We start from the raw sequence: 14,142 nt of genomic DNA on the forward strand, positions 1-14,142 counted from the left end.
AAAAACTGACTGGGCAGCAAAAGAATTGTCTGAGGAGCAATAGTTGTGTAATATAATAATAAAGTAATTAATATAATGAATTTTAATCATAGACATATACAATTTTTAAAAATTCTTTCACTGGTTAAAACCAGCGATGCCCACATCCCGTAAAATAATAAAAATATATAATAATATGACAATAATAATAATTATTGATAATAATAACAATCTGCAGGCTCTTGGGTGATGGGCTATTTATTTCCAGCTGGAATGTGAGTTGAGGTCCCAGTTGCTGCTCGGGATTCTTTCCGCGGTGCACAAGGGGCTGTGCAACCTGCTTCCTCTTCCCCGTTCCACTTCCGGGGTTTCGCAATTCTGCGACATGGCGGTAGCGGCTCTCCAGCAGGAGCCTCTGGAGGAAGAGTTAACCTGTCCGGTGTGCCTGGAGATTTACACGGACCCGGTGATTCTCAGCTGCAAACACAGTTTCTGCCGGGCCTGCCTCGAGGCGGTGTGGAGGGAGCCCGAGTCCGGCACCTACTGCTGCCCCCAGTGTCGAGCAGGCTCCCGGGTGAGGCCCACCCTGGAGAAGAATTTCCAGCTGGCCAACATCGTTGCCAGTTACCTGGCTCTGGATCCCTCCCAGGACGCTGTCCCCTGCACCTATTGCACCAAGAAAAGGCGCTCCGCCCTTAAAAGCTGCCTCCAGTGTGAGGTCTCCATGTGCTCCATGCATCTCAGGTTGCACCAGGAGAACGTGGTGCTGAAAAGCCATCCCCTCACAGACCCAACGGCAGACATGGCGATTGGCAAATGCACCGAGCACCAGAAGCTGCTGGAGATTTACTGTAAGGACGATGCTGTCTGTGTCTGCAGCCTCTGCGCTTTAATAGGAAGCCACAAGGGCCATGACTTAATCAGCATTAGTGAAGCAGTGAAGGAGTTAAGGGTATGTGTGTGCTAGTGAAAATATATTTGTTCTTTATTTCAATTAGATAGCTAGATAATTGGTTTATTGAAAAATCACCATGGTTATTTTTAAAAATTAATTCATGCTAGCATTTGTTACCCATCCCTAATTGCCTTTGAGAAGGTGGCAGTGAGCCACTTTCTTGAACCGCTGCAGTCTCTGTGGTGTAGGTACACGCACAGTGCTGTTAGGGAGGGAGTTCTAAGATTTTGACCCAGTGACAGTGAAGGAACAGTGATGTATTTCCAAGTCAGGATGGTGGGTGGCTTGGAGGGGAACTTCCAGGACATGGGGTTCCCATGTATCTGTTGCTCTTGTCCTTCTAGGGGGTGGTAGAGCTCACGGTTTTGGAAGATACTGTTGAAGGAATAATGACAATGCAAATAAAACAACCATAATTTGCAATGGTTATAGTCAATCATTAAAATAAAAATAAAGCACAAAATAATGATTGCATTATTATGAACATTTCAATATACAAATAATTCCAGTATGTTGCAAAATGCAGGCCTCCTTAATTTGCAGAATAAAGATGAAAGGTCTCTGCATTTTGTATTAAAATCCAGGGATCATATGTTGTCAGGTTGAGTTCATTAAATTGTCAATCATTTACAGACTATTTGAGTCTGGTGTGTAACAACATGAAATGACTGTTTCTCTGCTCCCTGTTAGAATAATTTGAAAGATCAACAGGAGAAGCTCAGGATCAGTGCTGAAGCTTCACAAGTCACCCTTGAAGATCTTCAGAAAGAAAAGCAAAATGCTTTGGTGAGTAATCCAACTGGTTGGTGGATTTAAATATAAAGCTTCAACATATGGTGTCAGCTGTGGCTTAGTGGGTAGCATTCTCACCTCTGAAGTCAGAAGTACCTGGTTTCAAGTCCTATTTGAGACGTGAGCACATGGTCCAGGCTGACACTCCAGTCCAGTACTGAGGGACGGGAGCACTCTTGGAGGTGTCATCTTTCAGATGATACATTAAACTGAGGCCCCATCTAAAATGTCATGGCACTATTTTGAAGAAGAGCCAAGGCGTTTTCCTGGTGTCCTGGCTAACGTTTATCCCTCAGTCAAGTACATTATCCATTCGTTAGCAGATTGCTTTCTGTGGCTTCTAGCTGTGCACCATTTTAACTGCTGCTTTTCTTGCATTCCAACAGTGACTACACTTTAAAGGTACTTCTCAGGCTACATTGTGCTCTGGGATGTACACTTTTGCGATATAAATTACAAGTCTTTCTTTACTTTTGTTTGTCAAGCCTATTTGATGTCCAATGAGTTAATGAGATGCACATTGACTCAGAATCGAGTGCAAAGTCCAGTCTAGCATTGGGAGCAGATGAACGCGACATCTTCTCTCTAAAGATTGGAAAAATCAGTTGGGTTTCAATTCTTTTCCTGTGTTAGAAGCATATGGATAGCTGATAGAGAAAGATGGAATCACGCTGAGCTGTACTGTTTCCCTGTGGTTAATTTGCAGTCTGTGCTGATTTGTAAATGGTGATCATTTAACTAAGGGAAGCTTCTTCAGCTAAGCCATCCCTCTGCACACCTTGGATGGAGTGATTGAACTACAGGGTGAATAGACAGGACTGGGTAGTAGCCAGAGAGACTGAATATGAATATCAGTGGTCCTGTGGTTCCATTCCTCTCGTTTGAGGCCCATATGAAAATCGATGCAGTGGACACAATTTGAGGGGAATTTTTTTTTTTCAGCGTGAAAGGGATGGAAGCAGGGTGGAATTGCTGTCTATTTGCTGTAATCTTCTCTCTGTTTAATGACACATCCCCAATAGTGAGAGAGTATGTGAGAAAAGAACAAAATATTTGCATTTATATAGTGCATTTAATGACCTCGGGACACAAAGCACTTTACAGCCAATCACTGTTGTAATGGACGGAATTTGTGCAGAAGAAACTTCCTCATAAACAGATTGTCTGTTTTAGGTGTTGGTAGAAGGATAAATATTGATCAGCAAGCCCTCTGTTTTTTTTCTCGAATAGCATTCTGAATGTTTTATGTCCGCCTAAGAGGACAAACATTGCAATGCTCTCTCAGTACAGCACTGGAGGATTAGTTGAGAGCTCAAGTTTCTGGAGTGGAGCTTGAACCCACGACCTTCTGATCATAATGAACGTGCTGCCCACTGAGCCACAGCCGACATCACTAATGAAGAAGAGAGTGTGCAAGATCTGTATTGTGTAATCACTAAATCTTTGCTACTGAAGGCAGCAATAAAGGAGAAGGAAATAAACATTGAGGAGAAGTATGAGGCTCTCAGACATCAGATTGACAATGAAGAGAGAGAAGCCTTTGAAGAGCTGGACAGGGAGCAGACCCGTGTAACAGCAGAGATTGACGCAAGGATCCTCAACCTCCAGAATGCGGCAAAAGAATTTGAGAAATCTCTGATTGACCTCAACAAGCTTTCACAAAAGTATGATGACATCCTCTTTATCCAGGTAATAAATATTTTAATGCAGTGATTGGCGGGGGCAGGGAATCAAAGCAATTAATTACAATAAATTATAAACCACAGATCAGTAACGATCACTGAATATATTTATTAAATCAAGAACCTTTATTTATGTTATTTGTGCTAAGTAATTTGTCTTAGTGTCAGTCTGGATATCTATCTTTGTTAGCTTGCTCTACAAATACAAATCTTGCTGTTTCCTGTGTGTTTCTCCTCTTGATGACTGACTGTCAGTGCATTGATCCTGTATGACCGCTGGAGTCAGTTGTGTATGAGATAGTCAGAGAAGGACAGTAAACTAGGTTTGGGAAGGTGGCTGAGCTGTAGGCGCGGGCAGTGTGTTTCAATCTGGAATGGTTCATAGTCAAGTTCATTCCTATCCTCACCCAATCTCCAAACAAATTCTGATAAAGCACATATGTGGTTGGGAATGGGAAACCTAGCCCATTTCTCCCCTCCCTGTCCAGGAGATACTTGGGCTGATGTCCAGCTAAAATCAGGGAGCTATATGTGCTGTTCAGGAATAATTCAGTCTCTTTGTGGGATAAATCCATTTTCAGCAGCTTCCCTTTGAGTTACCTCCAGGCGATTCTATGTAATGTTCATGTAATTGCTGCAATTGGCGCACTCTGCCTTACTGTTTTCAAGGTGTTCTCTGAATCTCCTTAGTAATGGCTGGGTAGCTTTCTCAGCTGGATGGGAAAGTGGAGGTTTGGATGGTTGTGCAGAGGGTTGCTCTTCTATGACTGTGTTCAGCTTTCGAAACTGATGACAGCCCTCTTTCTCACTTTCCTTGTCTTCCATCCATCAGGCTGTTTGTCAGGTAACCTGTCTGGGGAAAATAGAAAGCCAGCAACTTCTGTCTCCATTTTTCACATATTAAAAAAAAAACAACCCATTCCCTTGACATGGATTCCCTCCTTTTTCATGACCAATGCCTCAGGCTCAACTGAACATTTGCAAACTTAGCATTTTGTTTGCGCCTAAGCTTAGTTTCAGACTCCACATGCTCCCCACCACATGGATTGCCTACTCCCACTGCAGTCAGTCGCTGCTGAATTCCTTATCCATGACTATCACTGCTGTATTTGACTGTTTTGGTGCTCTGGCTGCTCCCCCATTTTCCTCCCTTTCTAAACTCTGCTGCAAATATCTTCTACAGCACTAAATTCTGCTCACTCATTGCCTCTGTTACCTCTCACCAATATTTGTTTCCCATCCCTTGTCATACTTCATTTAAAATCCTCTTTTTGTAAGACTCTCCATGGTCTCCCTCTACTCTCTCTGCAATCTCCTCCTGGCCTACATGCTATTTTTCCTGACAGGGATTAGTGCGACTGAGCTATTTCCCATCTCACCGTTCCCTGCCCCGCTCCCGAAGCAGCAGTGTTTTCAGCTACCTAGCCCAAACAGGCTGAAACACTCTGCTTAAAAACCCCTCATCCTTTAAGTGACTTCTCCATCAAGTCATCAGGCATCCACTAATCTCTCCCATTGGGGCTCGACATGTATATCTTGGATATTCCTTTTGTTAACGTATAACATAGATAAATGTGGGATAATGGCTCTGTGGCCATAGGGGCTACAGCCACCCTTTCAGTATGTTTGAGCCTGTTCGTGTTCAATCTACACATTCTGTCTTACATTCTTACATTCAATCTACACATTCTTATCTGTGTTCTCTGTCTATTTTGTTTCAGGAATTTAACTCCATTGCTGCACGGTGAGTGAAAACCAGCTCATAACCTACAGTAACAGTGAAAGTCATCACTAAACAAACACGTTGTCTCCCCCCCTGCCCTTTAAACGATATAAAGCCCATCACATTTCTACCTCCTTGAATTCTGAAGTGGAGTCATATGGGCTTGAAACATTTAACACTGTTTGTCTATCCACAGTTGCTGCCAGACCTGCTGAGTATATCCAACACTTTTTTTAAATTTCAGCCTTCCAGCATTCAGTGTTTTGCTTTAATTTTGTACTATTTTACATATCTATCAGTTTAAAGAGGAATGTAGCAACACAGCCAGTCACAATACTGCACACTTGTTGAAATATAATTGTATGTTTCCTCTGATTTATGCTTGACTCTATTAGTAAGTACATGCAGGCAGACCATGCTTGTAGAGCCTGGGTCTGCTTGGTCTTAATGATCTATAGTGGTTACTACAATCCACCTTAGAATTGGCAGATTTTGTATTAAACATCCATGTGGTGAATGGGTCAAACTTATTGCAGTTCCCAGAGTATGGATACATTTGTCTATCCATTGTCCCTGTGCTTGTGCTCAGGTAGGTATGCATGTATGACATTTGTGCTTTCTTATTTTACGGATTGCAGCTGGAGGCAGACGGATGTAACTGAGACATTTTTTTTCTGTCAGAGAAATGTAAAAAGTATAGGTGGGGGGGAGGAGCAGTGACATCACCATGAGACCACAGTCTCCCTCCAAAGCCTGTCACTAGAGAAAAGGTGGGTAAAGGCTTGATTTTGGTTTCCTTGTCGATCTTTTTTCGGAACTGATTGTGGCATAGTCATAATGTCCTTTTTGGGAAGGAAATTTGCCATTCTTACCCAGTCTGGCCTACATGTGACTCCAGATCCACAGCAATGTGTTTGACTCTTAACTGCCCTCTGAAATGACATAGCAAGTCACTCAGTTCAGGAGGAATTAGGGATGGGCAAAAAATGCTGGCCCTGCCAGTGACACCCACATCCCATGAAAGAATAAAGGAAAAAAATATTTGAGTGCTGCATCAGTTTGTGGCACTGACCTGCTTGTCTACATTGAGTGAAGCAGCACCCACCAAGGCAGTCACATCTCCCGCTTTGCACAGAATCAATCCAGGCACAGCCCCTATATGATCTAATATAAGTATGGGAATGCGAGAGAGCACAGAGAGGGTAAAGGTTACACCAGTCAGTCCAAAAATTAAAATCAGTCAAAAACAGCACACTCCTTCATTCTCAATCACCTAATGTATTGGCACACCTGGGAAGTTTAACTCTACTCTTGTCTTCATATTCCATTGGATAGAAAGATCCCACGACACTAGTTGAGAAAAGTAGGGAGTTCTCCCAGAGTCCTGGCCAACATTATTCCTGCAGCCAACATCACCATAAAACCACTGATTATCTGAATACTCTTTCTGGGACACTGCTGGTGTAGCATGTCTGCTCTATTTGCCTACAGAAAAAGTCAGTACTCCAAATGAATAATTTTAGTTGCGTAAAATGGCGTGAGACATTTTAGTGTGACATGGTGCTGCATAAATGGCATTATTATTTTATGAGCAATACTGCTCAATATATTCAAGACCTGACTGGCTGCTTGTGAATAATTATGATTGGACTGTGTTTCTCAGGGCACTCTAGTTTGACAGGACCACTTGCAATGGGTGTGATGCTCGTGTAAAATGTTGTGAAACTGAGTGTCTAACCAAAAGGATAGGCAGATTAGTAAAGTTAAGTATCTGATTTGACCAGAATAGACTGCCTTTATTGAACTGACCCTGTGAAGGAGGTGTTTAATGTTTTATATCTAACTTTAGATTTGGTCAATATACTTTTTTATCTTTTATAGAAATTTTTGTACTTGAGATGACGTTCTGGTAAAAATTTCAGCCACAGTATTATTTCACATGTCCTATTTTCATTTCATCTACACATCATCTTACTGTTGCTACACATGTTTCCAGCTTGAAGGATATCTCGCTGCCACTTACATCAACACCTTATACTTTGGGTAGTTCGCAAATAAAAGACCCAATAAAATGTACAGTTGAGGGGAATGAAGAGCTGAGGAACAGACAGATGATGGTCAAACTCTGTAAGTATCCTACAGAAATCTATTTTTAATGGTCTTGCTTCCTGTTCACAAACCGTTCTTCACTTTTCTGTCAAAGTTTCCCATTCAATTCTGCTGTTTCAGCTGTCACAGTATAGCTGTAATCTGTAACCACCAATTGTCTCTGTGTAATAATCATTCTACCCTAGTTAGTGCCATTTTGTATATCAACATTTATCTAATATTTGAGCGCAGACAAACTGCAGAATTTAGTGATGAATACTTGACCACTTCACATGAAACAGTTTAGAACAACACTGTACAACGGAGATCAGCATATCTTTTGGTGGAGAAATGAAATGTTCAGATGTTCACATTGTGGCTTCAAATAAAATATTTGGACAACTTCCAAGTAGGAGTGCTGTGGTTAAGTGTATAAATATATTACCACATGGTGGCAGATTGGAACTGGGATATCTTGTAGTCTCTGGTTTAATGGGAATGTTATTGGTAACAATGCAGAAACTGAGTTGATGCTTGTGTTATGTAGCACACAATGAAAATTGTTAATAATAACACTTTCAACATAGAAAAGCACCCCAGGCACTCAGTTTCCCACCCAAACCAGTGCTGGTGGACAGGCAAGTGGGAATGGGATCTTGGACCGTGGGGAGGTCTGATTTTGTGACGCCGAAAGAATTGTCCCCAGGAATGACATGAGGAAGCTTGGAGGGAGTGAGAAAGAGGCTGAAGGTTTCCTTGAAGGGTTGGAGGAGCTCGCCAGCTCTGGGTTCTGAAGTGGAACAGAGAAATGGAAACAAAAACAACTGATTTTACTGGGCCTCTTTTGGCCCTAGCTCCTTGTGGGAATGTCAGGACAGCTTCCACACACCACCCTCCCCCTCCCCCCCCCCACCACCACCGTAAGGTCTAGAATTCAAATTGCATTTGGCTGCTGCTGCTGAATTTGTTAGCACCTTATCTGCATATTTAAAGCAGGTGCCACTCGCCTGCTCAAAAGAGCAGGTTAAATGTGGTGGGATCAGAGACGTATGTCACTGTGGCCATTTTGCTTGCCCTTCAGACACAATTCTTACTGGAAACCTTTGTAAGAAAATACAATAAACTTGCAAATGCTCCCTCTCCATTGCGGGTAAGAACCTGGTCATCAGGTGTGAGGCACTCTCGCTGTTGCTGTATGTGGCGCAGTTCTGGCCCATTCCACACTCCTGCGTGGTGGTGATCACCTGAGCCATTTTCCGCTTTATCTGGAGGTCGAAAATGGATCGTGTCCGCAGGGACACGATGTACAAGCCTCTAGATAAAGGGGGAAAAAACTTGCCCAACATCGCCCACATACTGATGACCACCTTTGTGTGCGGCTGCATCAAGTGCGTAGACCCTCAGTATGCAAACACCAAGTGTCGCTACGTGCTGAGGTTCTACCTGACCCTGGTGTTGCAAAGGATGGGTCTGGCCACGCTGCCGCGGAACACTCCAAGTAGTTGGACTGTGCTATACCACCTGTCCCTCGTGGGAAAATTTATGCAGAGAAACACCTTTGACCACAAGTCCGTCAGGCAGTAGTCGGCACGTAACTTAGAGGCCCTGAGGGAAAAGGAGAGGGTGGATCCTGTGGGATGGTTCCCTGAGCAGACTGACAAAGTCATTTGACAGAATGCCTCATCGCCAGAACTTTCCAACAAGCACCAAGATGTAGCCCTGCCAGTCAGATCCTTCCTACACGCCAGGAGTCTCACCCCCTCTGCACGTTGCCCTCGAGGTGGCTGTGGTGGGGAAGAGACCGTTGTTCACCTCCTTGTGGATTTTGCCTTTGCAAAGAAGGTCTGGAGAGAGATGCAGTGGTTTCTGTCGAGGTTCATCCCGAGCAGTTCTGTGACACAGGACTCTGTGCTCTACGGGCTGTTCCCAGGGACACAAATCGAGACAAACATCAACTGCAGCTGGAGGGTCATCAACTCGGTGAAAGACGCTCTTTGGTCTGCTCGAAACTTGTTGGTCTTCCAGTGCAAAGTGTTGTCCCCGACCGAGTGTTGCAGACTGGCACATTCCAAGGTCCAGGACTACGTGCTGAGGGACGCACTAAAGCTTGGGGCAGCCGCCGCAAAGGTGCAATGGGGAAGGGTTGCTGCCTAAGACCTTTCTGCCATAGTGCACCGAGGGACTGGGAACTGTTTAGAGCCCCTTGGGCTGTACAGCTCAAAAGGAATGTCTGCAAATGATTGTAACATTCATTGTTTGTACTGATGCACCTTGTGATACATGTTGTAAAAGTTGAACCTGATTGTACCTTTTGTGATGGTGATTTTGAAATGCTTTGGAATGTGGTTGAAGATATTTTATGAATAAAGTATATTTTTGCAAAAAAAAACCTGCATTTCTGTAGCACCATTTCCCAAATGGTTTACAATTTTGATAATTGCTGTAACTGTTCTGCACAGGAGGCCATTCAGCCCATCTTGTCTGTGCAGGCCCGCTGAATGAGCAATGCACTTTGTGCCATTCCCACACCTCCCTAGAACCCTACACATTCTTCCTTTTGAGGAAATGTGGCAGCTGATTTGCAAGCAATTAATAAATGACCAGATCATCATGTTGGTTGAAGGATAATGATTGGCCAGGACACTGGGGAGAATTCCCCTCCTCTTCAAGTAGATCTTGAAGGTTTCAAGTAGGGGATCTTTTATGTCCACCTGAGAGCTAGAAGGGAGCCTACGTTTAACATCTCATCCAAAAGACAGCATCGTTGACAGTGCAGCGCACTCTCAGCACTGCACTGGAAGTGTCAGTCTGGATTATGTGCTCGAGTCTCTGGAGTAAGACTGGAATCCATGATCTGACTCAGAGGTGACAGTGCTACTAATAAACCAAGGCTAATTTATAAACAAACTTGGAAGCAGATTACTCTAAGATGGTAAAATTGCATGATATTTATTAAGAAACAAACTCTAATACTCTGCAGGAGGTGAACAAGTCATTTACCTCACTATCTCCTTTTTACTGACAGATGGACAGACACCAACTCTAGACCCAGACACAGCAAATCCCTATCTCGCTCTGACAAACAATAATAGAACGGTATCAGCATCGAGTCAGATCCAGGTGTTTCCCAAAAGCGCACAAATCTTTGACCGGTGGCCACAGATCCTTGGCGCTCAGGCTGTGAGTTGTGGCCGATCTTACTGGGAGATTGAGGTTAAGGAGGGTGACGGGGCCTGGAGCATCGGAGTCTGTTACAAGAGCATCAGCAGGAGAGGAGCAGGCAATGAATGTCTGCTGGGCTTTAATGACAAATCCTGGTGCATTCACTCTGGGTCAGACAGCCTTTCCAGCTTACACAATGGGAAGAGAATCGCCATCAAGGCAGAAAAGCCCTCCACCTTGGGAGTCTATATTGATTTTGAAGGTGGGATAATCTCCTTCTACAGTGTGTCAGGGATTGAACTAACCTTATTACACACCTTCCATGGAGCATTCACTGAGCCTCTCCACCCAGCACTGCGAATTCGAATTGGGGTGACTCTATCCTTGTCTGTTCTGAAGTGATTGGTACAACTGAAATACACCGCGTTCCAACATTTCTTTTATTTTTACCAAGGAAACTGCCTTTGTCATGAAGATCTGAACCTCATGCCCTAAAGCCCCTTCCCTGCTATGTTTTATACCTAGGACACCAAACCACAGCATCCACACAGCTGGGAGAGATGATGTAGAGACAATGGTAGCTTCACCAACTGCATTTCTGAACTGAGTTCCACGTTCTGTCTGCAACAACACTTTTGCTGCATAACTGGCCCTATTCCCGCTGGTTCACATTCTTTCTAAATAATTTGTAATTCTTCTAAAGAGCCACTGAAGTAGAATCCATGTGCGCCAGAACCAGAGTCTTGCTTCAAACCATAACAGACCTATATAATGTCTTATGGGTCTATATAAGATTATATATCTATATGTTGTGAAATCAAAATGGACTCTGTCAGCCAGATTGGTAAAAACAGAATTACTTCAGGAGGGAAAGACAAAACACAGATACTGTCTGGAAATAAGGATTAGATACAGGAATTGCAGCCTGCCTCTCTGTTAGAGATTGTCAGATCAGACTTGAATTGAAATGGGCTTATAACTCCATTCTTTGAGATGTTGAATACACACGCAACTCAGGGATGCCTGTTGCGTGCTTCAGTGTTGCTCTTGTAACTCGACAAGAACAGTCAAATGGGCAAGCTTCTGAGGTGCAGTGAGCATTTTGTTAGCAGATTCCAATCAGACGGGGGAATAATTGTGATTGCTGTTCCCCAGTGTCAAAGATCTGAGCTTTTATGCAAATTAATTCTCTCTGATCTAACCCATCAGCAGTCAGTTGTCCTGAACAGAAAATAATTGTCTGCAGTAACATCTGCAGCATGAAAGAATCTTTTTTGCCATAAAGGTTATACACTACTAGTCCAGTGGTATATATGCCAACAGCTGGACTCTGTGACTAGCACAAGAATGTGGCCTCACATACCAAGAAGTCAACAAAAGCCTTGAAGTTTATGTAGGAAATTCATTCTGAAGATGTCTGATATCTGTAATACTGGCCGATATTTGCTGTATACTTTTATTTCTGTATGGTTGTAATTTTTGTAAATAAATTTGATTACTGGTTCAACCAACCTTTGAGTGTGTAGCTGTATGATCTCCAGTGCAGAGTTTCAAATCATATAAAATGAGCCTGGTTATGAAAACTATCTTTTCTTAAAATACATTCCTTTTAAATAAATGGACTCAGCTGAATCTGGTATTTGTGTAACTGATGTGCGGTTCTCTAAGGGCCCTCCGCCAATCTGGAACTAGAAACACGATCACAACACACGGGTGGTTTTATGAATACCATTTGGTCATAAAGCCTCACTCCCACCAGGAAGGAGTCTGGTTTCACTTATTTCCTTGAGTGTGTGTATTGGCTGTCATGAATGTGAGACCAAGATGGCAAAAGTGAGGCATGCTGTTGGCACAACAGAAAATCTCAATTTAAACATGGTGAATGGGCTACATGAGATGACAGAGCCTAAAGACTTACAACAAGGCGACAGCACAGAAACAGGCCATTCTGCCCAAGTGGTGTATGTCATGTTGATGCGCTAGAGGAGCCTCCTCTCTCCAGCTAGCTGTATCCTTCTATTCATTTCTCCCTCGTATGTTTATCCAGCTTCCCATTTGTCTCAACCACTCCTTGTGATAACAAGTTCCACATTGTCACCACTCTGATTAAAGAGCTCCCTCTTGGATTGATAAGGGATGCCCAGTTTGGGTTCTGCCAGGGCTACACAGCTTCTGACTTTATTACAGCCTTGGTTCAAACATGGACAAAAGAGTTGAACTCATCAGGTGAGAGTGACTGTCCTTGACATCAAGGCTGCATTTGACCAAGTGTGGCATCAAGGAGCCCTGGCAAAGCTGGAGTTAATGGGAATCAGAAAAAACTGTCCACTGGCCGGAGTCATATGTAGCACAAATGAAGATGGTTGTGGTCGTTGGAGGTCAGTCATCTCAGCTCCAGGACATCACTGTAGGAGTTCCTCAGGGCAGTCTCCTCGGCCCAACCATCTTCAGCTGTTTCATCAATGACCTTTCTTCCTTCATAAGGTCAGAAGTGGGGATGTTTTCTGATGATTGCATGATGTTCGTGACTCCTCAGATATTGAAACAGTCCATGTCCACATGCAGCATGACCTGAACAATATCCAGGCTTGGGCAGACAAGTGGCAAATAATATTTGCATGCACACAAGTGCCAGACTATGACCATCTCCAACAACAGAGAATCTAACCATCACATTCAATGGCATTACCATCGCTGAATCCCCACCATCAACATCCTGGAGGTTACCATTGATGACACAAGATAGGTAGGAAAGCATGTTGTGAAGAGAATATGAGGGAGGTTGCAGATGGATATAGATAGGTTGAGTGAGTGGGCAAAGATCTGGCAAATGGAGTTTAACGTGGGGAAAATGTGAAGTTCACTTTGGCAAGAAGAACATAAAAGCAGAGTGTTACTTAAATGGAGAACAGCTGTATAATTCTGATGTACAGAGGGATCTAGGTGTTCTAGTACGAGTCACAAAAAGTTTATGTAGGTACAGCAAGTAATTAAGGTTAATAGAATGCTATCCTTTATTACAAGAGAGATTGAACATAAAAGTGAGGATGTTATGCTTCAGTTATACAGGACATTGGTGAGACTGCATCTCGAATACTGTGTACAGTTTTGGTGTCCTTATTTAAGGAAGGATGTAAATGCATTGGAGGCGGTTCAAAGGTGGTTTATTAAATTGATAACAAAACCAGAATTACCTGGAAAAACTCAGCAGGTCTGGCAGCATCGGCGGAGAAGAAAAGAGTTGACGTTCAAGGGTCATGAGGACTCGAAATGTCAACTCTTTTCTTCTCCGCCGATGCTGCCAGACCTGCTGAGTTTTTCCAGGTAATTCTGTTTTTGTTTTGGATTTCCAGCATCTGCAGTTTTTTTAAAAATAAAAACAAAATTGTTGTTGACATCTTTTGATATTCTGCTTCTATCACTGCTTGTTTGTCGCTACAACCACACCAACCCCCTCCACCTCTCTGTCTCTCTATCTCTCCGCCCCCCACACACACACCTTAAACCAGCTTATATTTCAGCTCTTTCCTGGACTCGAACTCAAGTTCTGTCGAAGGGTCATGAGGACTCGAAACGTCAACTCTTTTCTTCTCCGCCGATGCTGCCAGACCTGCTGAGTTTTTCCAGGTAATTCTGTTTCTGCAGTTTTTTTGTTTTTTACTAAATTGATACCTGGAATGAGTGGGTTGTCTTATGAGGAAAGGTTAGACAAACTGGGCTCGTTTCCACTGGAGTTTAGAAGAGTAAAGGGTGATTTGATT

General features: G+C 43.3%; 1 protein-coding gene across 1 annotated transcript; it reads left to right on the forward strand.

The window, feature by feature from the left end:
- The first annotated feature begins 306 nt into the window (after positions 1–306).
- Positions 307–11,892, forward strand: LOC121275249 (E3 ubiquitin-protein ligase TRIM11-like). Its single transcript, XM_041182670.1, has 6 exons — positions 307–931; positions 1,625–1,720; positions 3,182–3,415; positions 5,130–5,152; positions 7,128–7,258; positions 10,245–11,892. The coding sequence occupies exons 1-6, from the start codon at positions 365–367 to the stop codon at positions 10,781–10,783; spliced, it is 1,590 nt and encodes a 529-aa protein (XP_041038604.1). The 5' UTR covers positions 307–364; the 3' UTR covers positions 10,784–11,892.
- The last annotated feature ends 2,250 nt before the right edge of the window (positions 11,893–14,142 follow it).

Source organism: Carcharodon carcharias, chromosome 2, assembly GCF_017639515.1.
Source record: "Carcharodon carcharias isolate sCarCar2 chromosome 2, sCarCar2.pri, whole genome shotgun sequence".
NCBI classification, from domain to species: domain Eukaryota; kingdom Metazoa; phylum Chordata; class Chondrichthyes; order Lamniformes; family Lamnidae; genus Carcharodon; species Carcharodon carcharias.